Source organism: Dermacentor albipictus, unplaced genomic scaffold (assembly GCF_038994185.2).
Source record: "Dermacentor albipictus isolate Rhodes 1998 colony unplaced genomic scaffold, USDA_Dalb.pri_finalv2 scaffold_11, whole genome shotgun sequence".
NCBI classification, from domain to species: Eukaryota; Metazoa; Arthropoda; class Arachnida; order Ixodida; family Ixodidae; genus Dermacentor; species Dermacentor albipictus.
In genome coordinates, this window is record NW_027225565.1 from 8,800,359 (window position 1) to 8,823,961 (window position 23,603).

Here is a 23,603-nt window from a genome sequence, read left to right on the forward strand (position 1 = left end):
GATTCCATCTGTCTTTTCACTTCTTTAGTTTCTTTTCTGAACAATCCGGGTATCGTGCTATCGGCATTTAAAAGATAGTCCAGTGTGGCTTGTAGTTCGTTTTCTTTTTGTTTTTCTTTATATCGTAGGATGCTTGACCTCTCAATTGCGCACATTTTTACTTCGGTTTTAAAATTCCCCCAAACCGCGGTAAAGCTTGTGGTATCATTAAACAGAGCTTTGCACTTTTGGCTCACCAGTTTAACAAACGCTTCGTCTTTCAAAAGGTTTTCATTTAACTTCCAAAGGTCCCAATTAAACGCACTTGTTTTTCTTTTACTACCTACTTGGAACATTACAAGACTATGGTCACTAAAGCTAACGTGTTTCACTATGTAGTTAGTACAAAAAGCCAAGATACATTGCGAAATGTACACGCGATCTAACCTTGCGTGGCTTTGAAGCTGAAAGTGTGTGAACTGCGCATGGTTTCCGCGAAGAACATCACCAACGTCCACAAGGTCACATTCCTCTGTTAAAGCTCGAAGCTGCAGCGCACTCTTGTCACGAACTGGATTATTACTAACCGTGTCTTCAGGCATGCAAACGCAATTGAAGTCACCAAGTAACGCGACAATTCTGTCACACTTTAAAAAATTTGCTACGTAATCAAAAAAACATTTTCTGTCAGAACATGTATTAGGTGCGTATACACAAATAATTCGCCATTTCTTTCCATGAAAAGAAAAATCACAAAGTGCTAATCTGCCATCTTGATAAGTTGTGACACTTTCTTCAATAATACCAATAGACCGTTTTAAAAAGATTACACATCCTCCCGACTTTCCAATGGCATGGCATACACAGACATTAAAATTTGCTTTATAATTATCAACCATGCGGTCAGCCTGCTCCTCGCTCTCAATTTTCGATTCTTGTAACGCTAAGATGTCGATATCATTTTCAATTAACAGACGCTTTAACTGTACTTGTCGCTTTCTTGCCGTTAACCCTCTTATATTCAGAGTACCTATCCGAAGCGCTGACGGTAATTTAAAGGACATTGAATGTGAAGGGTCAAGCCGACCGCAGTGCGATAGATTCACGATTCTGGGACTCAGACTCACAGTCTCACGCCGCTCTGTAAGAAGTGGCCTCGCTGTGTGAAACGAGGCCGAAGCGTGTTCCTTGGCGGCACACATTGCTGACACACAGCGCTGCTCGTCCGACCCAGTTCAACCGTCAAGTGCTATTGCGGTCAGCAACCCCGCTAACGCGGGGTCACTGTTGGTGTGGTCCTTTTATCTGGCGGCACGTTGGGTTTTACTTTAAACGAACTTCTTCTGATGACTGGTGTCCTCAGGACTGGCTTGCCAGTGCAGTCTTCGCCTCGCTTGCCGACGTCTTCATTCCGTTCACGCGGCCTCTTTGAGACAGCTGAGGTGCCGCTTTTGCCTCCGTCTTTGTCGGCGTCTTCCTTGTTAAGTTCGAACTCATGGGTTTCCATGACGGTCGCAGGAACGCTTGTGTTGTCCGAGACTTTATCCTCTTCTGCTGTTTCTTGTAGCTCGTTGGCTTTGCTGTCCTGGTTGTCGTCCTTTCCTTCAGCGTTTTCAAAGGAGGGTTGCGTTAATGGCTTGCCGCCAGAGCTCGATGCAACCCCACCTCCGCTGGTTTCCTCCGCATCGACCTGGTCCATGAGGTGTTCGTTCACAGTGTCATTTCTACCGAACCCTGTTACGTTTGCGTAGCTACGCACACACTGGGTATCGTCATGGCCATAGCGACGGCAGAGCCCGCATCGTGGAACTTGGCACTCGCGCCGTATGTGACCCGTGCCGTGGCACCGGAGGCAGAGCGGCGGTCTCCCTGGTACATGCACTAGTGCATGGTCTTCGCCGACGCGGAGCTGGTGTGGCAGGTCTTCCACGGTGTAGCCAGCCTTCAGGCGCAGGGATACTAGACGCGTGTGGGAACCCTTGTCATTACAGCCTGCCACACGCCACTTCTCCTTTGATATATCGCTAATAGTGCCGTAAGGCGACAGGGCAGTTCTCACGTCCTCGTCCGGCGTGGTGTGCAGAAGCCAATACAGCTTCATCCTGATGTCTTGGTTGCAGGGGTCTATGACGACCCACCGCTGCTCCTTAACACTGAAGGCTGGGGCTGTCAAAATCTTCTGCTTGTCTTTTCCGTCTTTGAATGTTATCGCCCAGACGTGATTCATTTGATACGCTCCTAGGGCCACAACTTCCGGCATGAGCTGCAGACGGTCTAAAGCATCTCGGAAATGTTCGACACGGTATGGCCTTGTCTTTACATCAGCGTGCAAAAAAACAGTAGTCGTAACGGTCGTACCTGAAGGCAACTGCGGCAAAATGATCTGGTATTCCTGCGATGTCGTATCGTTCAACCTGATGCCGCGACCCAGCTGGGCCGCTGAAACCGCCCCTGAGGAGCAAGACATTCTGCGTCCGCACCGTACGGTAGCCGGAAGTAGAATCCCCGCAACCACGGCGGGTGGTCAAGAATTTTGGGCAGTAATCTATCGTGCAACATAACCTGCAGTATAGTAGATCAAAGCACTACTGCTCGTTTTTTCTTCTTTTTTTTCCCCCTAACTCAGGAAAAGTAAGCTGAATGCTTAGCAAACTCAGGAAATATCGTGGGTATAGCTTAGGGTTTCAGGCGTGGTCACGATGGAAGAATACTTCCACCGTGGGCGTGTTTTATCGCGGGGTATCTCGTGGACAACGTCATTCACGGTGATAGAGAACGCGCGCTTGACTAAGCTGTTTTCGAACTGTTTTTCACAAACCGCAGCAGTTGGTGCCGGCCTTCTGTCCGTTCTCCTGATCATTCTTGCCCATTCTGCTGCCGCTTCGTATCAGATGGTAGAGTGAACAAGGATACACGCCCTTTGTTCCAGCGGTAACCGCTTCCACACAACGGCACAAAGCAGGTCCTCTCCCTGCACTGTCTCAGCTTCGGCATTTTTTCACCACCGCCGCATAGTTCTCGCAATGACAGGCACACGAACATAACAGCCACGCACTCACTCTTTGACAACACCAAGCACAAACACGCAACGCTACCACTGAAAACGCAAACACAGAAACCGATGCAACAACTGCGAAACTGATATGCGAAGCAGACGACACAAGGTAAATATACCTGGTAGCGAAGCTTCCATAGGAGCCCATACGTTCAAAACATGGCGGTCCATCGCCGGTTCATGGGTCTTAGCGCCATCTGTATGTGGTGGGAACACTTCCGGCGGAAAAAAAAAAATAACGTGACGCCTTGTCCGTTAAAAGCAGAAGTGACGTCATTTTGTTTTCGAAGGCGCGAAATTTGTTTTGTTTTTCCTTTGGAGCTACATATTCATATGCCCCGCCATTCGACTTGATGGGCGTTTCGAGCTTTCAGCGTGGAAAGCGATGCAGTAAAAGGCCAGCCGTACGGTTGTCGAAATCGCATCCCTGCACAGAACATACTTTCTTTGGAGGCCGACGAAAGCTTTAGGTGTAGAGTGCTGATCCTATTGTCGGATGCCACGTCCGTCGGCCAGCGCAGTCGCACGAAAACAACTACACAATTATCTGGCAGTCGTAACTCACTACTTTTGACTGAACAGATTAAGAAGCAATGAAGCTACCCGCGTTACCAAATTCAAGCAAACCTCGACAAGCAAGAAAGCACAAATTGTGAGGGGGGCGTATTCAACAGGTGATACGAGTGCGCCTTTCTGCCCATTTCAAGACGTGCATTGCACTGCGAGTGATAGTGGCGTCAACACCCCCTGTAGCGATGGGCGCTGAAAAGAAATGCATTTATTAATAATAGTAAAATTAAACGTATTTTCTTAACTCATCACGAATATATAAAATTGACTAGGAATTTTATTTTCGTTGAATGAATCTAACTGTGCCTCGTTTGAATTAAAAAACGCGTTTTTCTTTCCCAATGTTTGTTCCCTCCAAACATAGTCGCGCTTCGATCGCTGCTCCCATAACCCCCCATGCTGATGTCGGTGACAATCTGTACTGAACCGCTTTTCGCCCGAAGCTTCGCGACCTATTTGAGTCGACCTTGGATGACACGCGCAGTCTGCACCCACCTAGAGTTACTGTATATGCTACCGTAGGTAGTATATACAGTAACTGGGTGTAGAGTTACTGTATGTGCTACCTGCGGTAGCACATACAGTAACTCTACACCCACCCATGTGGCAGCGACCTCTGCCGGCCATCGTGGGCATTCATTGCAGGCGGCGCCACGCTCGTCCATTAAAAAGAGCTGGTGCGCGGCGCACCAGCCAGTATATTCTAGGCACAGTTCGTTATAGTTCGCTGCGATTACTGTTGACAATTCCTCAACATTCGAAGGGGAACCGACCCGAAATGGCCGGGTGAGTTTTTCGCGACGCTCAACTCACCTGTGTTGTAGTGCAGAAAAATCAGGTGATGGCACGCTCGGGTGGGGTCTCCAGTTCACAGTAGTGGGCTTCTTCGATTTTCCACTTCTGGCTACCCGCGGGCTGCCAGAGCCAGCCAGAGCGTCTTCGTTTTTCTCGGGTTGCTCCGCCCACCGCGCTACGCACTTCCGCCGGGCGTTCGTTTTGCTCGCGCTGGACGGTTCTGGCTACCCGCGGGCTGCCAGAACCTGCCAGGACGATTTTGGTCTGGCTGCTCTCTGGAAGTTCTCTGGCTAGCAGACGACAAAAAGAGGCGATGGGCGCTCGCCGCCATCTTTACGGGGACTTCACGGATTTCAACGCGGGCGCTTGTGGACTTAAATTTATCTCGCTCAGCCAACTGTATACGGTCATCTCCGGATTTCCTTACTTCTAGCGTTATCTTTTTAGGTGCTAATGCTCCGTTCCGCATCGCGAAGCGGTGTTATACGAGCCTTGGTGAACCGTTTGAAGCTTTTGTGTGTGTGTCCCCCCTGATTGCTTCTTCGCGGCGGTGAACAGCGCGCCGCGCTCTCATGCGTGCATGTTATCTGCATCGTGTTCCACGCAAGTTGTAGACGCTCATTCACACATTGCGGTACATCTTGGTTTCGTCTTTCTCTGGTGGCGTTCCTTTTCACATAATTCGCGTATGTATATCTCTCCTTTCTCTGCAGTTAGCGAAGGCTTTGCAGTTAGCCCGTGTTCGCTCCGTCTCTCTGTCGCATGCTTAGGTGGCAGCTCGAAACCGATATGTGTTCGAACTGCAGGCCGTTGATCTAAGAATACACTGATTGCACTCGGTACATTTAGACACACGTACATTGGCTTATTGCTCTCATGATTGCGACCAATGTTGTTTTTAGTGTGAAACGTTTCGCTGGTCACAGGCGACGTGCATTTTCACGCGCCAGCCGCGTCCAGCTCCTTAATTGAGAAGCACCATCACCCACAACAAACTTTCTGAAATCGAAGCCTAAGCAGGTCGGCGCGAAATTTTATGCGTATGAGACGTACCCGATAACCTGCTTTCTCATCTCTTGTGATGATACAGCGCCAACTCATCAATGTCGCCGGCACTGGCGTAGCAATAGGGGGGGCCGGGGGGCCGTGGGCCCCGGGTGCACGGGGCCAGCAAGGGGGGGGGGGGGTGTCATATACGTCTGAAGACACCCGAAAATTGTCGATATCCCCGCCTCCCTCGAATACACCCGGGGGGGGGGGGGGGGGGTGACAGAAGAGCTAAGGGCCCCGGGTGCCAGACGACCTAGCTACGCCACTGGTCGCCGGTAGGCGACGTGATCGCTGCGAACAGGGATCTTCCAGCTATCGCTTTTAGAGTATACAATCACGATTTCGCGTCTTGTCATCTGCCGCGTCGGAGGCCATCTGTTGCGCTGCGCAAGGCGAGATTGGCCCACTACGCGTCCTGCGACGAATCGCGCGAAATCGCGCGAAAGCGATCGTATTCTTGAATGCAACTATACATTTTCAAGGTGGCAACGCATAAATGGGCCGACTACGCCGAGCGCGCGTCGGCCTCGACGGGCGCTGCCATGTTGGTAGCATGTTTACATTTGGCCAGCTGCACCGGCGTTCGATTTTGCAAACTTCGGGCAGGTTCGGGTTGTCTTGGGATCCCAGCCCACGTGACTTCCTGTCAGAACCGGAACTAGCTGGCTGCCGTCTGGCTCAATAGACTAGCTTCAGTTTTAAATGAGTTCATGAGAGTGGCTTGTTGGGCTAGTTGGTACATGGTTATGCTAGGAGAATGCCAGCAAACTTTAGAGTAGGAAAAAATCTAGAGGCAGACATAGACAAAGAGACAGGAAGGTGGTTCCAGCCACCTTCCTGTCTCTTTGTCTATGTCTGCCTCTCGATTTTTTCCTACTCTAAAGTTTGCTGGCATTCTCCTAGCATATTCAGTTTTAAAACTCGGCGCCGTTGCGCGGAACCGCCACCAGCCCGCGCCTTCGTGGCGCTGCAGTCGCGCCCGGCTACACTTCCTCACAGGCCGGCTACGCGGGTGGGTCGGACTAAGCGTGCGGTGCAGCGTTGGTGTATTCTGTGGTTCGTTGTTGACGGCGAATTTTAGCAAGCGTGTCATCCGTGGAACTGTAGCCTTCGCCGAGTTTCTTAATGTCAGCAGACGATGCCGACGTGCAGCGTACCTGGCTTCAGAGCTGCTATCGGAACGATGTCGACAGTTCGGCGTACCACTTTTTCTGTGCTCACAGCAATGCGATGCTTTGCTCGGCGTGAAACAGCTATTCTTCGTGCCGACCGGGAACTCTCTGCGAAATCAACGGCACGCGCTCGTGCCACTGCTTCACTTCTGTCGTCGTAATGGGGAGGCCACGTTTACGGGGTATGAGCCATATTGCTTAAGGGAGTATGAGCCACTCATGGTCTTACGCAACGGAAATACTTAATTTTGAAGAAATTTATATCGACGAATGTACAAGCGCCAAATCGCAGGCGAAGGCTGCTAACCACGCCGCCGAGCAAACTCGAGACATCGAACGCAAGCGACAACTGCGGACTGCGGGCATACCGTCAGTGACGTCGTTGTTTCCGTCGCAGCCGCTTGTGCGTGTAACCTCATAACTGAGAAATACTTTAATGAACCCTCGGGATTAACCCTGTGATAAACACAGGGGCCGCCCGTTTCAGCTTCGCTGATTTACCATCTTCACGGAATGAAAAACCCAACTTCTTTTTTTTTTGTGGCTAGTGTGTACAAAGACCAACCTCATCTTTCTTTTTGTAGTGCTTCTTTGGCGTCGTGAGAAGCTTCGGTGGGGATGAAGTTGATCCTACAATCACGCACTTTGGCCAGATATTCAGGCTCGTGAGCCTAAACTGCGCGACGACAGGAAGAAACACACGGCATCTAGAAACGCAGCTTCTGCGCTTCGCTGTATGTGTTTCCTTCTTTCGTGCAGTTTACCCTTCTCTCAGTATTAACGAACTCGCGCGATAAATCTTATTGCAGTAGGTGGATGCCGCCTTCTCGTGGTATCACTAATTCGGACAAGGGAGAACGCCAGCGAGCGTGAAACGCGCAAACTGCCCGCCCGCACGAGCTCAAGGCTGTGACGAGGCGTCTGCAGTGGAGCCCGATGAAACAGCGCGGCCATCTGGCGGCTGTCACAGAAGTGGCGACAGCGGCTGTAAGCGCGCGGGCGGGGAGTTTTACAACTGAAGCTAGTCTATTAACGTTGGTCTGGCTACCAGCGGGCTACCAGTTTTACGTTGTGGTGGATCCGTACCAAACTGCTAGGGTTCAGGTTTTCGGTTATTCTTGCAAAATTCGGCGTAGCTGTCCTATCTTATCTTTCATGAAAAAACGAGCTTTAACACGTTTCACCATTTGTGCCTGAACGGCTCAAACGATCGTTAATTTGCTTTTTATGCATTTTTACCTTAATACTGCTGTTTTTTTTTCTTGGTAACATCTGATGTTTTCTCTAAAGATGGGTCCCTGTCTCGTACGTTCTTTGAATCATTATTCGTGGGAAATGAATGTCATATTAAACGGCTGCGTACAGGTACTGTATCAGAGGCGGGGCCGCCATTAGGCGCTTGCAAAAAGATAAAACCGACAATTAAAATGTCAATGCACACTATGGAGCTACGAATAAACTAAAGTTATAATTGCCTTATTGTTATCAGACGCGTAACAAATACAGTGAAAGGTTGAAGTTATGATTTGCAGTGGTACATAGTTAGGTTTCACTTATCTTTAAAACCTTTAAACTCATTTTTAAATTGGTTCAGTAAAATGAGTTCTTAGGCGAGTTGGTCACTTATTGCAGGCATAACAGCAGCGCCAAAAAAACACAAAAGAAGGGAACACGGACAGACAGGAAAGCAGCGATTGTCCGTGTCTGGCAGCGTTCCCTTTTGTGTTTTCTGGCGCTGCTCTTATGCCTGCAATTTAAACTGGTTGCTGATTTATCAATGCAAGCTTCCACGAATGACGTAACCGTTTTCTTTGCTCTAGTGCCCTCTAAATCATGCTGTTGCCCGTTTCCTTTTTTTCAGCATTTTTGGTCATTATGAAAATGCTCTAAGCGCAGAAAGTAGCCCAAATAACCAGTCATTTTATGGCATAAGTTCATTTTTACAAAAACTTTGTATGTTATGCGTTAATTTTCTCTTATACGCGGTAATTTCGGCCCTAAGACATGCAATAATTAACACTGTAGTGCATATTATGGACATAAAGACGTTATATGAACACTATAAATATGGTATGTTGAAATGCAGCCAGAACATGAAACATGGTTATTATGTCGTCTATTTAGCCTTTTATTTTCCACTAACCGCCAGTTTAACAAGAGTACATGCTCCATGCAGCTTTCTGTTTGCTGGGTGTTTTGTTTGGACATGGAAGCTGTAGCTCTGTTGTCTTAAAACACTGGACTGTTTCACTAATGTGCTCCTACTTTCAAACCTTTTGAACAAGTTCTCAGTATTGGTCTTCTGTAAATAGTTGCCAGATGTAGATTTGAAGGAAAGGCTGTGCCTGCCACTAATTTGAGAATGGATACTGTACATTGCAGGACCTCTTTCTCCTTAGCGACGGCACTTGCAAACCTGCAGGAAAGCCTAAAAGATTGCCACCAGGAACTGCACAATGTAAATGAGCGTGCACGAGCTCATGTTGCAGATGTGTTGGAAAACATTAAGGTCGCTGCAAACTCCGTGTAAGTAGCTGCTTCAGTTTCTATTCTCTGGTTCATAAATTATGTTTTGGAAAAACTTGTGCTTGGTGTAGCAGGTGTAGCAAGTCCTACATAGGGCAGAGGAGCCATTGCTTGTATGACCAAGCCAGGGAACACAGTTTAAAGTTAAATAAAGACGGCTTGGCATACTTGCCTGTACACTGCAACGACTGCTCTTGTGAGCCACATTTCCAGATTAAGTTTTACGTAGGTGTCGGACTGCAGGCAAACTAATGGATGCATATGACATAATGGAGACGGCTTCACACTGTGTCAGTGACACTTTTAAGTTGTATGATACTGTCACGTGGTAGTGACGGCGAAGAAAGAAGCAGTACGGTGGAATACAAAACTAGCTTTTATTGGGCGAACCTGTGCCCACAAAACAGGCTACACTTATAGCACAACGAAAGCGGCGAACACAGTCGGCGATCGTCGAAAATCTGATCAGCGGGTCAAGCGCGTCGGCTTTTATAGAGCAGTCGTCGAGTGTTCCAGACTAATCGTTCGGACCCGCGTGCCTTCCACAAAGTTCTACACCATTCACGTTACGCGATGAAATCAGATAACACAAGGTTCGGCGACAACAGACGGCCGGGTAGAAGCATCGATAACTTTCCAGAAACATCGGATACATTCAGGCGCGTCCCTCGCTGTGCGATTACAGTTGTTAAGTGGCGAAACGTGGTCGCCCGACTTAGTATTTAACTTGTGCAAGAAGTCCAAGTTGCTGCTTCTTTTCTCAACTCCCAGAGAGTGTGTGCTTGCCGTGCCAAAAGCGCCTGGACGAAAACAAAAGGCTCGCATCAGTGCAAAGAAGTCATCTTCTACTGCGTGAGTTGCCAACCACCTTCCACACTCTTGAAATTTCTTTGTGGGGATGCTTTTAGATAAGATCAACCAAACATCCTCAGCTGACACTTATAATTCTCATGGAAAAATTATATATGTGCTTGCGCTTACAAATTTCTGAGCTGTTTCACACAAGACATTTGTGTGAGACTTTTCTTAAAAATGCATACTGTACAAATAAATTTTGCTAACCTAAAGTTCAAGCACCCCCGCAGGAAGGAGAAGATGCCTTTTCCTAGTTTGGTGAATTGAAAAGCTGTATGGTGTATGACTAGTGTCTGAAATGTGTCTGATTAGTGGTGATGCTGCTGCACCTTGGCATCCCATTCTTTCTAGTTGCTCCTGCCATTCTGAAGTCCTGTATCCATGTAGCTTTTGTCTGTTATTTTCAGTTTACTTTTTCCGTAATAGGTGGAGTATTCTTTTTTTTTATCTGAAAAATCATTCATTTGTGTGTGAGAGGATGCACGTGCATCATTTTTATTCACATGAAAGCTTGGTGCCCTCCCTTTCTCTCTCTCTCTCTCCTTTGTTTTCATGCAAGCTTACTGGTTTTATCAGGGATATGTACAATACATTGTGTCAATTAAATGTATTATGCGTTTTATGTTGTTTCTTTCATAGAAACTGAAGCTGCTACATTTGTAGCTCACTGTGCATATAGTAGATATCCAGAAATACAACCACACATTCCAACCATGAAATCCTGCAGTGGGCCTAATTTGCCGCAAGCTCTCCAATAAAGAAAACAGGTTATGCTAAAGAACGTGTTTACTTGCCATCTCAAACGGGTTTCGGTAACAAAAAGTGGGGATCAAAATGGAAACCGGTTGGCTTTTTGCAAAGCCATGATCAAAGGAAACCTTTACTTTAACTTTAATTCTTATTGATATCATCCCTCTAGTACATTTGTGATTAAGCGGTGTGTTGTATTATATGCCAATTCTGAGCGATGTGTATGCTGCTTCCATTGTACAAAATTCTCACTTAAATTAGAATTAGCATGCTTTCATTTTTTAAGATAGCCTATCTTTAACATGCCTACCTTGCCACCTTCCTTAATAATAGCTACAATTTTAAAAATTGCATGTACTAGATCCAGAGCAAATAAGCTGTGTGCATATGTCACACTGCACTCGTATCTTGTTTTTTAGTCAGCTCTCGCCGAGAATTGAAGTTTCGAAAACGATGTAAGGTATCTTCTTTTTTATTTATCAGTCATCCTTAAAAAAAGGTGCCCAACTATGCTCATTTTTGCACCCATGTCTAATAGAGCCCTACCGAAGCGGCAGACTCGTTCAGTGTCAAAGGGTGCCAAGAAGCGCAGTTCACCAAAGAAAATTGTAACTGTGCAAGATGAAAGATCATCCACAACGTCGGAGGACCCCGAGAAGGAAAATGCTGTCGTGCAGCTCAAATCTGCGGCAAAGGCTACCAGGGCCGCCAACAAAAAAGTGGTATTTGGAGTTAGGGTAAATGCAGCTATGCCTGTTGCAAAGCCAAGCCCCCGTCAAGTAAGTAATGTCTAATTTTGTTTATTTCGTTTCATGGTATGGAGGCCTTCATAATAAGTAAGGCGCTGTATAAACTGGGCACGCGCTATTGAAGGTGTGATATGCTGCTTGATGGTTTGTTGTTATATATTTCTACTTCAGCTATTACAGCCTGGCTCAGTGAAGTACAGTAGACTTCTGGTAATTCGACTCCGGCTAATTGAATTTTTCGGTTGACTCGACCCTGACCTTAAGTCCTGGTCGTTGCCCGTCCATTTCTATGGCCCAAGCTTTCTTTATTTTGATCCTAAAATTGGCCTTTGCCAGAGAATTCAGATTTGACCAGTCAGCACACATGTGCCTGGCCCCTGTGGTGACCCCTTTAATCGCAGCATCTGTCTCAGCGAAGCTTGGACAGTGAATGCGTTGAAGACACATCATCTCCTGCTGAAAGCACCTATTTTCAGCTTGCTGTAGGAGGCTTTTCAAGCAATAGCCATAACTCACGATGTCTGATCACGGTATTTAGCCAACCCTAACGTGTGCCTTTTTTCAAGAAAATTGTCTCCGGAGTGCAATAGGACATGTCGTATGGCTTTACAGCATAACAAGGACGTATTGCGGCGAAGCTTAGTTTAGAAAAGTCGGCCACCCATGTGTAACACATTAGACCGTTGCTTATTTTTCTTGCTAAAAATTGGATGTGTATTAGAGTTCTACCTTTTGGGGAGTTTTATGTCATCTCTGCATTAGTTTTCTGCTTTGGACACACAGAAAGTGGCCATGCATTGAATTCGGGGGTATGTTAGAATAGGGCAACTACTGCACATTGAGTCAGTGGTGTGTTCTGGCAGGTTTATTTTCCTGCATCTTGTTTAATTCGACCCACCGGATAATTCAGTCAACTTCGTCAGTCCCATCAGGCTTGAATTAATGCAAGTTCACTGCGACGCATGTTTTCAGTTGTAGAAAAGCTACCATGCCCTTCTTGCATGCAGAAGTATGGCACTTAATCGCTGTAATAGCTTAGTTGGTAAAGCACCACATGCATAATGTGAAAATGAGCGATTTGGCTTCCACCTGTGGCAAGTTGTCTTATCGTCCACTTCGATTTCCTTTATTGCTCATTATTTCTGCGGTTTAATTAGTAATAGTTAACTTCCCACATGTTTTCCCTGGCTTCATTGTTTGCTTCTATAGTTGCAAACAGCTGTAATGTTTTAGCTGCTCAAAAACTTGTCGCATAGCAAGGGCATTGACTTTGACAGCCTAGGTTCTCTGAGGTAGCATGCAAAGGATTATTTTCCAGTTGTGTGCTTATCTTATGCCCATGTACTACACAATGCTTGGGGTTCAAAGAATGTTCCACATTCACTGTCATGGCTGTGATATGGGCACTGGCTAACAATCCTAGGGATAATGTTTACACATGTATAAAGCCCTAGAAATTGGATGGGAGAATGGCCACCACAGCAGCTTAATTGGTAAAGCACCACACACATGATGCAGAGGATGTGGGTCTGGCTTCCACTTGTGGCAAGTTGTATTTTTGTTTACATTTATTTCGCTTTTCCTCATTATTTCTACATTTTATTTAATAAGTTATAATTGCCTTCTCTCGCTTCATGGTCTTTTTGCTTATATATGGTCGTAACGAATGAAAAGAAAAAGACAGCTACTCATTTTCTCTTCTCATTAAGTGTGAAACTTGAGAAACCAGAGATATGTTAATTTGACTGAAGTTCTCTCAATGCCTGTCTGGGCATCATTGAGATTATCGTGACGCCGTGACACATAGCAAAATTTGCTGATATCGTATAGCACTAAGACCAGGTGTGGTGACGTTACTCACTTAAAGAAAATAATAGTAATAATGATAAACAAGAGTGCTGTGCCCGTGTTTCTCCAGGCTGTACTTGTATGTGGTAGCTGCTGCAATCATGGATATAGAGCGAACCACTGTATCATGTCATGGGTTGTGTCCCGAGTACTGTAAGTGGTTCGTAAAAACAAACATAGTAATTCATTAGAGTATTGTAGCACTTGACAGTAATTTTTCTAAGCTTTAAAGGGCTTGGACGTTCCCTTAGCGAAAAAAAAAATGCGAGTCTGAAATGTCAGTATTCTTTTGAGCAATCTTTTAACATGTGTGTTACGATAGATACACATATTCTGTGGCAGATCCAACACATTAGGGCAAACGCTCTAAATTGTGCATGACCTAATCTAGACTTGCCATGTACTGTGCCACGTTTTTCTTTTTTTTCCCTCTCCCTTAAATGGACTACGCTGTTCAGTTACCATACATTCAGTTTTGGTTCTACTCCCCTTTATTAACTTGTCATGCCTGCAACATCAGTTGTGCTTAGCCATGCCTGTAGCTTAATGCATCATTGTAGCACTATAGCACTGCCTCTTAAAGCTGCAAATTAAACATGATTGGTTTAGTGTGGTAGGCAAAACATTTCAAAAACATTGTCTTGACACCAGTATGCCGATTTGTATAGTAACTTATGGTAAAGTGATGTGACTGCTTAGCCATCTGTGCAAACTGTGCAACAAGTTGAAACCAACAAGTTAAAAACGTGCAACGCAGATTTTTTGCAGTGTCCTTTCTGTCCTCTACTCTTTTCACCGAAATGACTTCCACTAACCCATCTTAAACTGTGCTCCATGTTCCTTCTGTTTGCAGCCATTGCGAAGCACAAGACAGACACGGGCTCAGGCAAAGGCCCTTGTGGCCGATTCAGGTCAAGCGACCCCACCCCGTGCAGCGGGCATATCACGTGCTTTGCTCTATTCGCCTGCTAATCGTGTGGCTACACCATCCAAGCAGCTCTTCTCGCCATATACCAAGTGCAGTGTGCAGGAGAAGGCAAGGGCCTTTGAATCAAAGGAGCCCATTTCCCCCATGCATGCTTCAGGGCCCCCCAAAAGCAGCAATGCAGCAAGAAACCAAGCTAGTGCTGCAGCTGTTACAAAAGAAGTGGGTCTCTGTGCTCCTTTATCTACCACACAGATGCATGCTTCATCGGAACCCATTACTGAAGAGAAGCCTGTGACTCGAGCAAGTCTGAGTACACCAGTCGTGCCTTCACCACCTAAAATTGCATCAAAGCATAGTAGTGAAGAGGAAACGCCTGCTATCACATGTGTGGACGTCGCACCATTGCGTCTGCCTGTCAAAGAGATCCCTGTCGGGAGGTTGTCTAGTGTGTCTCCACCAGAGTGCAATGGACAATCCTCAACATTGCGTTCCAGCTCTCCTGCCTCAAAACCTCACGCCGAAACAGAGCTTGCCGCCACATCGCCAGCGGCTTCCCCAGGTGCAAAGAACTCGGCTCCGATTGCACCTGGAGCCGGGGCGGCGAAAGAAAGGCGCATTACAAGGGCGTCAGCTTCTGCTGCTGCAGCACTCATCGCAGTTTCAGAGAAAAGCTCAAAGGGAACACCTGCTGGCATTCAGGCGGCCGGTCGCTCGTATGAGGTGTCATCGGCAGCAGAATCTGCCTCTGACGATGAGGAATGGGTGGACTTGCCTACCACGCCGAAGCGTGCTCGTCTCCTCCCTCAAACCTCTCCCGCTTGGGCACATGTGAAAAAGGTAAGTATCAGACAGCGCGGCCATGTGGAGCCGAGCAAACAGAAAGTCATCTAAATTTTAATAGAGTGTTGACACATAACATATTAACACAAATCTAACAGGCACCTTTAAAAAAAATGGGTTAAAAAGTTGCTTGCACATTAGTTGGATTCAAAACAAGAATCACGTAGAGGGCGGCCAGTGTTTCTGGCGTTGTGCCAAGCTTGCTACCTGTGCACAGTGCCAAGAGAGCTTTCCATCACATACTTCAACAAGTCTTATGCAGAGTCCCATAAAATCTCTTGAAAGTGTTAGCAGTATCTGTGAAAGTGATTGCTCGAGAGTACTGCCCTTGTGTGCTAGGTATCTGTGGCCAGTGAAGATTAAATGGCGATGGCAGCGCACCACTTCTATTATAAAAAGTTATTTTAAAATACAGTTTTCCTTCTGTGACGATAGGTTCTGCACATCTCATTTTATTATGATCCTGGAAGTGGAGGGCATGCTATATTTTTCTATGATAAATTTGGCGCATGTTACATATAGGCTTAAATTTATTTATCTTTATTTTAAGCATGCAAAAATTTATTCCTTGTTATACAATATTATGGATGTGCTAGAACTGTGAAAGTACAGTATTTTCAAAGTTGCAGAAACACATTGTGTCCTCCTCGCATGTAAAATGATCAGACTTGACACGTACAAAGGTTAGAAAACATTCTAATTTGATACTGAAATTGATCTTTAAACACTGCTCAGTATCGTCAACGTTTTTATAACGTCGGGGCACAAAGCAATGTTTGCTGGTGCTGCCTAGCAATAAGGCTAAGTGTGAGGACATTGCTCCTACAAATATACAAGTGCTGCACATGTGTTTCTCCCCTCTGTGCTCGTGAGTAACAGCTGCGGTTATTGCAACAACGAAGTGAGCCAGGGTTTCATATTGCCTCCTGGGTGCCGAAATTGAAAAGGGTTTCTAGAAACAAGTATAATAGTAAATTGTTTTCAGTGTTCTGATGCTTGCCATTATTTTTCTGGGATTCAGAAAATTGAACCTCCTAAATAACTTGTAAAAAGAAAAAAAATTCTTCCTCTGATTGTTCAACACTGCCCATTATCCTAAAGTGGCAGCATTTGAACTGCTCATGGCATTGCTCACAGGATATGTGCCAACACTGCACATTATCCTAAAGTGGCAGCATTTGAACTGCTCATGGCATTGCTCACAGGATATGTGCATTGCGATGAGCGTGCCCTTGTAGACCACCTAAATAACACACTAAGTGAAGGAAACTTGATAGCGATATTATATAACATACAGCGATAACGTACAGCGTATGTTGCATATATACAGTCAAAGCAATGAAAGTCTCAGAATGACTACTACAAATTCTAATTTAACGTATCTTCATCAATATAGTGCATCGCAACATCGCTTGAATACTTATCGCATTACTGTCAATAGTCATCGGGAGATAAGTTAGGTTGGAATTTTTTTCAGAAAATCACCAGTACGTCCTGAATTTTTTTATGGCCAATTTATTGTGAACAGATGTCATTATTGCAATATCAGCAGCTTACTGTCAATTATATTATGTGCTTGAGTTTCGGATAAGCAAAGCCATAAAAACAGTCTATATGAAGCACAATATATTTCTTGGAACGGAAGTTGGGCACACTTTTTTTGTTGTTCGGGATGTGATGCTTTATTGCTGGCACGGAGAGAAAAAGAAATCGCAGAGGCACTGGTGGCAAAGCGTTTTTGCCGAGCCACATGTTTGCAAGAGAAGTCACCAGAGGCTCTGAAGAATTATCCTTACCATCGTCAATACTAAGCTGAAGCTGCAAACATGGCTGAGCTTTCCAGCTTAAAATGTTGTCTTTGAGATAAAGAAATGTCCAGAAACACCACAATTGTGGCATTGAGAAAGGTGGCCATCATCACTTTGCGCCACCATTTTTAATGCAGTGGAGCCAGACTTATATTTAATTTCTGTCAATGGCACCTGTAAAGATCAGCCTTCTGGGAAACTGGTACCATTTAATAGCGCAGCGCTCACACCACAATGATGAAACAATTGCCATTTATGTGTGACTGTCAGTAGATGAAAGAAGATCCCTGGACAAGTGTTACTTCTCACTGGCATATTTTGGAGAAAATGCCTGAATGAGTGAGTCTTGTCCTTGGCACAGAGGGTTAACCTTTGACTAGAGTATTTGTTTTCAAATTTGTTCTACCCGAATGATTGAACTTCACTATGTTCTCTTTGAAAGCTCGAAGTGAAAGCAACGGAAACTTTCTATATTAGGTGACTTAGCTTATCAGAATGAACAAAAGTGTTGCACTTCAAAGCAAAAGGTTTACTGTACTACCTACTCCTTTTCTTTTTTTTTTGTTACTTCAACAGGTTGAGCATAATGCATTTATAATGTCTGATTCCAGGACACTGTGCTCAAAAAAAAAACAAAATTTCTGCCCCAAAACCTTGTTTTTTTTCTCCCAAAGTAGCTTCAACAAGTAAATGCTTGTCTTCTCTACCACTGATTTTTCAAGGACCAGAAAAGCAGGTGTTTATTTGTAAATTAATGGCTGAGTAGATGACAATATGCTAAACCTGCAAATCCATTTCTCGCGGCACCTTTTTAGACGCAACCAAAATGGTAGGAATCGGGCTAAATGTTAATTGAAGTATCAACATGCGAGTGAGTCACACCATTCTTGCCACCGTTTGTTCCCCACACCAGCTAGGGTATCAAAACACATTTCTCAGTTTTAACAAGCTGATCATCATACCGTGTGGTTGAAGCAGTGCGGTTGAAGCAGTGTGGTTGAAACAGGACAAAGCGGAGACACACAAGTAGGCATGACATTCGCTGTCTCTCGCTTTGTCCTGTGCAGTGTGCTGCTTCACTCGCACGGTATGATGATTAGTCACCAACTCGCCCAGCTTTCCACTTTACTGGGCAATGCTAGTAGCAGGAACATTGCCATCTCTTTGTTAAGAAATGTTAGCTCTGTGGGAAAGCCTGCTTATGGACTTTTGCATATCGTCCATTTGTGAACTGAATGTATGAATGTGTGTTGTTTAGTGGCGCAACGGCCAGGTATGGCCAAAGAGCGCCACATTTATGAACTGAATACATACATTAATTTTGTAAGTGCAGGTTAGAACGATGTTGCAAAATTCAATGAAATCGAACACTTCGAATTAGCTGAAATGATCACTGAAACTATTGATGATTTTGTAGGCATGCTTTTGTCTCACCACTACGAGCAGCTATGGAAAATGCTTGTTAAAGCCATTGGATGTTGTACCAGTCAAACCCTTATTAAAGAACAGCGAAGCTATCCAGCATTGTTTGAGGTGTTCAATAATTCAGCTCAAGTTGCTTCAGCTTGCCAATGCCTCATATAGTATGCTCGTATCTTTGTTGTAGAAAAAAGCATTGCTGTAGAAACCAAACTGTTTTGCTCTTAAAGGGCCCCTCACCAGGTCTGGCCATTTTGAGCTGACAAGCACAGGGCATACATTGCGTGAGAACGATCATATCTTCAAGGTATTACATCGTTACACCGCACGGAAAGATCCGAAATTTCAAACCGAACATCGTTTTTACTTCGCCTTGCGGCCACCACGCTCCAAGCCGGACGATGATGTAGTCGTGCCCCTGCACCTACGTATGTAGTCGTGTCCACAGTGTGACATTGCTCGTGGTGACACGTGACTTCAAGAATTATTCGAGACAATATCTGTTATTTGTGTGATCAGTTGCTTGAATTCACGAATTGAAGTTTATCGAAATGATGAAACGCACAAACGGCATGTCTGCATGCTTTTGCTTTACTTCACACCAAAGTAAGATGTACTTCTGCATCGTCCGCTTCTTCCCACGGTCGTGCGGTCACGTGCGTAAGTACTGAAACTAGGCCATTTTCTACCGTGTTCCAGCGCGTGATCATGCTCTGCGATCCGCTTGTTCTGCCTCAGTATTCGTGAAGCACTGAATTATACCGCTAGTCATGTTTCCTTGTGCACAGCGTGCGAAATCGTGCGCTCTGCGAACCAGACAACAGCTCACGCGTGACGCCTTCAGCGAAAACGCATAGCATCAGGAAAAAAAGGGAGGAGAAAAAAAAAAGGTGAAGTAGGACCTGTAATTTATGTGTCACGCGATCCTTGAGGTCCAGCACGAGAAAACGCAAGGAAGGAATTTCACTCGCGAAGGCTAGACAGGGCAAGTGAAGAGGGAGTCTCGCTATGCAGTTGAGCCCGCCTGCTGAAATCATGGGTTCACAGCACTGAAATATTTCTATCTCGGCTATTAATGAGCGGGATTGAATCCTGGCCACGGCGGCTGCATTTCTTTGGGGGCGAAATGAAAAAACACCCATGTACTTAGATCTAGGTGCACATTAAAGGACCCTAGGTGGTCAAAATTTCCGGGGTCCTCCACTACAGCGTGCCTCATAATCAGAAAGTATATATATATATATGTATGTATAGTGCTAAAAGTCTAGCCTCCTTATGGCCAAACGCATTTTCAGTGCACGAGTTGAGAGTGTTCTAACTAAAATTCTATTGCTTACTGATGTCTGTAGCTGCTTTCCAATTCAGAAATTGAATACCGCTTTGCTCCTCTGAACACCAGGTCAGCGGTGTTCTAGGTTCCACCAAGACACTCGGAGAGGACTGTCCGGGACATAAGCTCAGCGCTGTCCGCAAAATTTCGGCTACCCCGTCCTCCTCCTCCTCCAGGTTCGCTCCTGTCACACCAAAGCAGGTCACGCCTTCAAAGGTGGCACGACCATTTATCACAAGTAAAGCACGACAGGTAAGCATTCTTGATGTTCTCGTAAATGTCATGCCACCTCCTGTTTTCTACTGTCCTATTAAAACTAGGGTTGTTCAAGGTTGACAGATAGTTTAGTTTTTTAGAGATGGAATGGAAATCAAATGCTTTATAGTTATGAAACTTTTCTCTGTCACTGGAACAATGTGACAGTTACTAGCATTGCTACAGTGAATACATTTGTGTCCATGCAGTTTATTTATCGCAAACTTCCGTACTTCGCCGAACAGCTGAAGCAATGCATGCAACTGTGTCTGACTCTTGTGTGCCACACTGTGCCTGAAGTTCTTGAGGAATTCCAGCTAGACCTGCATTCTATTCTGTTTGAAAGGACACTAAAGGTGAATACTCAGTCGACACAGACTGTTTAAATATCATTCCGGAAACCTCGCAATGTTTGTTTCGTGCCAAAAAGACTTAGTTTACGAGAAAATTACTACTGAAGGGTCGGAATATCTTTACCGGAGTTAAAATCCCCTGCCACCCAGAACCGGGGGAGTGGTGACGTTGCATACACCATCACCACCCTCTGCTGCCATTGCTGAGTAAAACAGCACCCGACTGACGGCAGTGCGGTACCAAGCCAAGGCTGAGCGGTGGATTCGCCGCTGCAGCTGCTTTTTGGTCAAGTGGCGTAGACCATTCGGGCATCCTGGGACATCACATGGAAGTTTACTTCTCTGCTACTTGCAGTTTGTGCGAGTTTCATGAGCCAACAAGAAGTGCAGCACTATGCAATAACGAAACATCTGAAACGTGAACATGTGTGCGCCGCAGAGTCGGGCGAAAACGAAACCGTTCAACCGCCCGGGTCGTTTTCAAGGCTAATTTCAATCATTTCTTTTTTCTAGAAATGAAATGGAACTGGACAAGTAGCACTTTATTTTGTCTTATAATACAATACTATGATGTTTTTTGCAACAAGTAATTCAGTGGTACCTTTTACCTGAGGAGTTCTGTCATAATCGGGCAAGTACTTGAATGTCCCGGGGGAGTCTATAATCATGTACTGCATTTACCTCAATTTCTCGATCATTGAGGCTCTGTTCGCGATAATATCAGCGGCTATAGATTCTCGAGCACTAATCTATCACTTTAGCTTGACTTAATATTTACCTTTAGTGTCCCTCTAAATATTTGACTTTAGTGATTTTTCTACAAGCCCTGACGCATGCGCTGCCATTATGATAGCCTAAACGGCTGTGTTTGTGTCGAAGGGGCACCACTACAAATGTGATGCAATAAAATCTCTGATACAAATTTCTTGGGATCTCAAAAAGTGTTCATATCATTTGAAATCTATATGATCGTTAAAAAGCCACAATCGCAGCACCAAAATAGAGGTAATTTCGGACATTCTTCCCAATTTGTGATAACTTTGGATTGAAGCCTTTGATGCCTTCCTGGACCTTTATTCCCTGAATGTCGCTGGGCAGGCACTTCCAAAAAGCATAAAATGTTACACTTGTTTCTTCGCCTACATTGCCAGCACTCACTGCATGCAACAGTGAGCACGTTTCAAGTGTGAAAGCTTCTTCTGCCAGAATCATGAAAGGTCAAGATTACATATGCTGACTTCGCAACTGTATGCTGCCATGCTTTTCTTACCCTAAGATGTCTTGTGGTGGCTCTGAAATTCACATTATCCATTGGGACACTGTAGAGCAAGTCTTATTGAAAGAACGCCGGATACATTTTCAAAACTTGTATCGCCTTGAAATTCACATTTGACAATACTTGCGTGGGATAATTTTTATTTATTTAATAAATACATACTGCAGGCCTTGAAAGGCCCAAGCAGGAGGTGTAATGTACATACACAATAAAGCAGTACATGTAGAATCGAAGTACAGCACAAACTATTGCCACACAATGTTCGAAAATAAATAAAATAAAATGCCACAAGCAATACAACAAAATCGTTTTGTGCAACACAGCTTCAGTAGTGTAAAAGTAGAAGTCGTAGTGAATTAGCAGCAGGTTCCACAGCAGGCTAAATAAACATGAACTCAGCCAATTTAATTGGATATATGTTCATTTGAGTAAGTGCTGGTCATTTGTTCAGTGGGGAGACTGTTCCACTCTGCTATTGTGCAAGGGAAGAAAGAATACTTAAAAACATTATTTCTGGCACAGTAATGTGTTAGCGACGCAGAGTGATGAGGCCTTGTTCAGTTGCCTTTATTAACCCTTTCGCTGTCGGACCTTTCTGACCGTGACGCACCCCCAGTGTCGGCTTGGTTTCAGGGAACGGGCATAACAGGGAATGAACATAGCAATTTATTTTTGATTATGATTGGTATACAAATAACATAGTCAATGTAATATACGCATTTCAGTGTTCTGCAGCTGTTGTTAGTAAACATCATCATCATCATCAGCCTGACTATAAAATCCCTTCAACACCCGAATCTGACGATGCGGAACCCTCTTCCTCGCATGCGACTCTGAGTCCGAATCCGAGCTCGGCTCGTATTCTGAATCGGAATTGAGCCACCGCTCCAATGAGCAGACGAAGGTCCCGCGCGCTGAGCCATCCGAAAGTAACCGCGCGCAGGGAGGATGCGCTTTCAGTCGCCCGCACTACGGAGAGCAATGGGACATTGCGTGATCAAGAAGACAGAGAGAGATGGAAAAAGGCTAAACAAAGTTCGAAGGGCTTTACGTTTACTGCTGCAAGTCGAAAGCGAGGGTGCGGCGAGAGAGCGAAAGCAGCAAGGAGTCGCTCTTTTGCTCTTTTCGGAGAGGCAACGGCACGTGCGCCTGAACTTGACGCGCCGTAGCAGGCACACCAACAGAAGAAAAATAAAAACCTTCAAACCAGCGGAGACGGCAGAACAACCCTTGAACCCATAACCACACGCGCGCGACGCATGATACAGCAAACACGGAGCCACCGCGCCACTCAGCAAAGAGAAAGTGGGGAGTGGCCGTCGTGCCCTACTCTTCAATACATGGAGTAACACAGGTCGGGGCGAATATACGAACTTGTAGAAAGAGTCAACAGAGTGCGTGGCCAATCCAGGAGCGCCAGCTTTGCGCTCTGGCGCGAAATTTTGAACGCATGATAGAGAACGTACCGGTACGTCAGTGACAGTTTTGGGGGGGAAGCGCGATGACGTACCGGTACGTCCGTGACAGCGAAAGGGTTAAGTAAAAAGAAATTTAAGTCTGAATTCTCCTTTTTAATTGCAACGTTCAAATATTATGTTCCATTATTAGTTTTCTTGGGGAGTCATTTGAGCAATATTTTGAAAAGATAAACCTTACTGCTTGGCGCTGAATCATTTCTAGAGCCCCAATATTAGTTTTAGTTCTAGGATCTCATTTAACAGCACCAAATTCCAGTTTAGGACGGACGAGGGGTGTATGAGCAATTAGACAAGTTTCAGCGGGAGCAAGTTTTAATTTGTGTCTGAGAAGGCGAAGTTTCTGGAAAGCAGAGTCGTATAAGTAATAAATGTGGGAGTTCTAGTGGAGATCATTGGTTAATGTAAAAGCTAGATATTTGTATTCACTAACCTCTAAGTGGCTGTGATTCAAGGCTGTAAGCAGATGATAGCTTCATTTTTCTCGTAACTTTCATGAAGACTGTTTTGCTTATGCAGGGGTGGGACTCGTGCACCAATTGCGCCATTTTGATACAAACACAAATTCTT

The 23,603-nt window shown here is 45.3% G+C and overlaps 1 protein-coding gene across 1 annotated transcript in view; it reads left to right on the top strand.

Moving 5' to 3' along the window:
• Positions 1 to 4,232: 4,232 nt before the first annotated feature.
• LOC139051381 (inner centromere protein B-like) overlaps positions 4,233 to 23,603 on the top strand; it is a 65,485-nt gene continuing 46,114 nt past the window's right edge. Inside the window, exons 1-6 of the mRNA XM_070528399.1 lie at positions 4,233 to 4,390; positions 9,004 to 9,147; positions 9,919 to 9,999; positions 11,291 to 11,531; positions 14,203 to 15,114; positions 19,744 to 19,926. Coding sequence (XP_070384500.1) covers positions 4,383 to 4,390; positions 9,004 to 9,147; positions 9,919 to 9,999; positions 11,291 to 11,531; positions 14,203 to 15,114; positions 19,744 to 19,926 — 1,569 coding nt within the window. The 5' untranslated portion in view covers positions 4,233 to 4,382. The remainder of the gene's footprint in view (positions 4,391 to 9,003; positions 9,148 to 9,918; positions 10,000 to 11,290; positions 11,532 to 14,202; positions 15,115 to 19,743; positions 19,927 to 23,603) is intronic.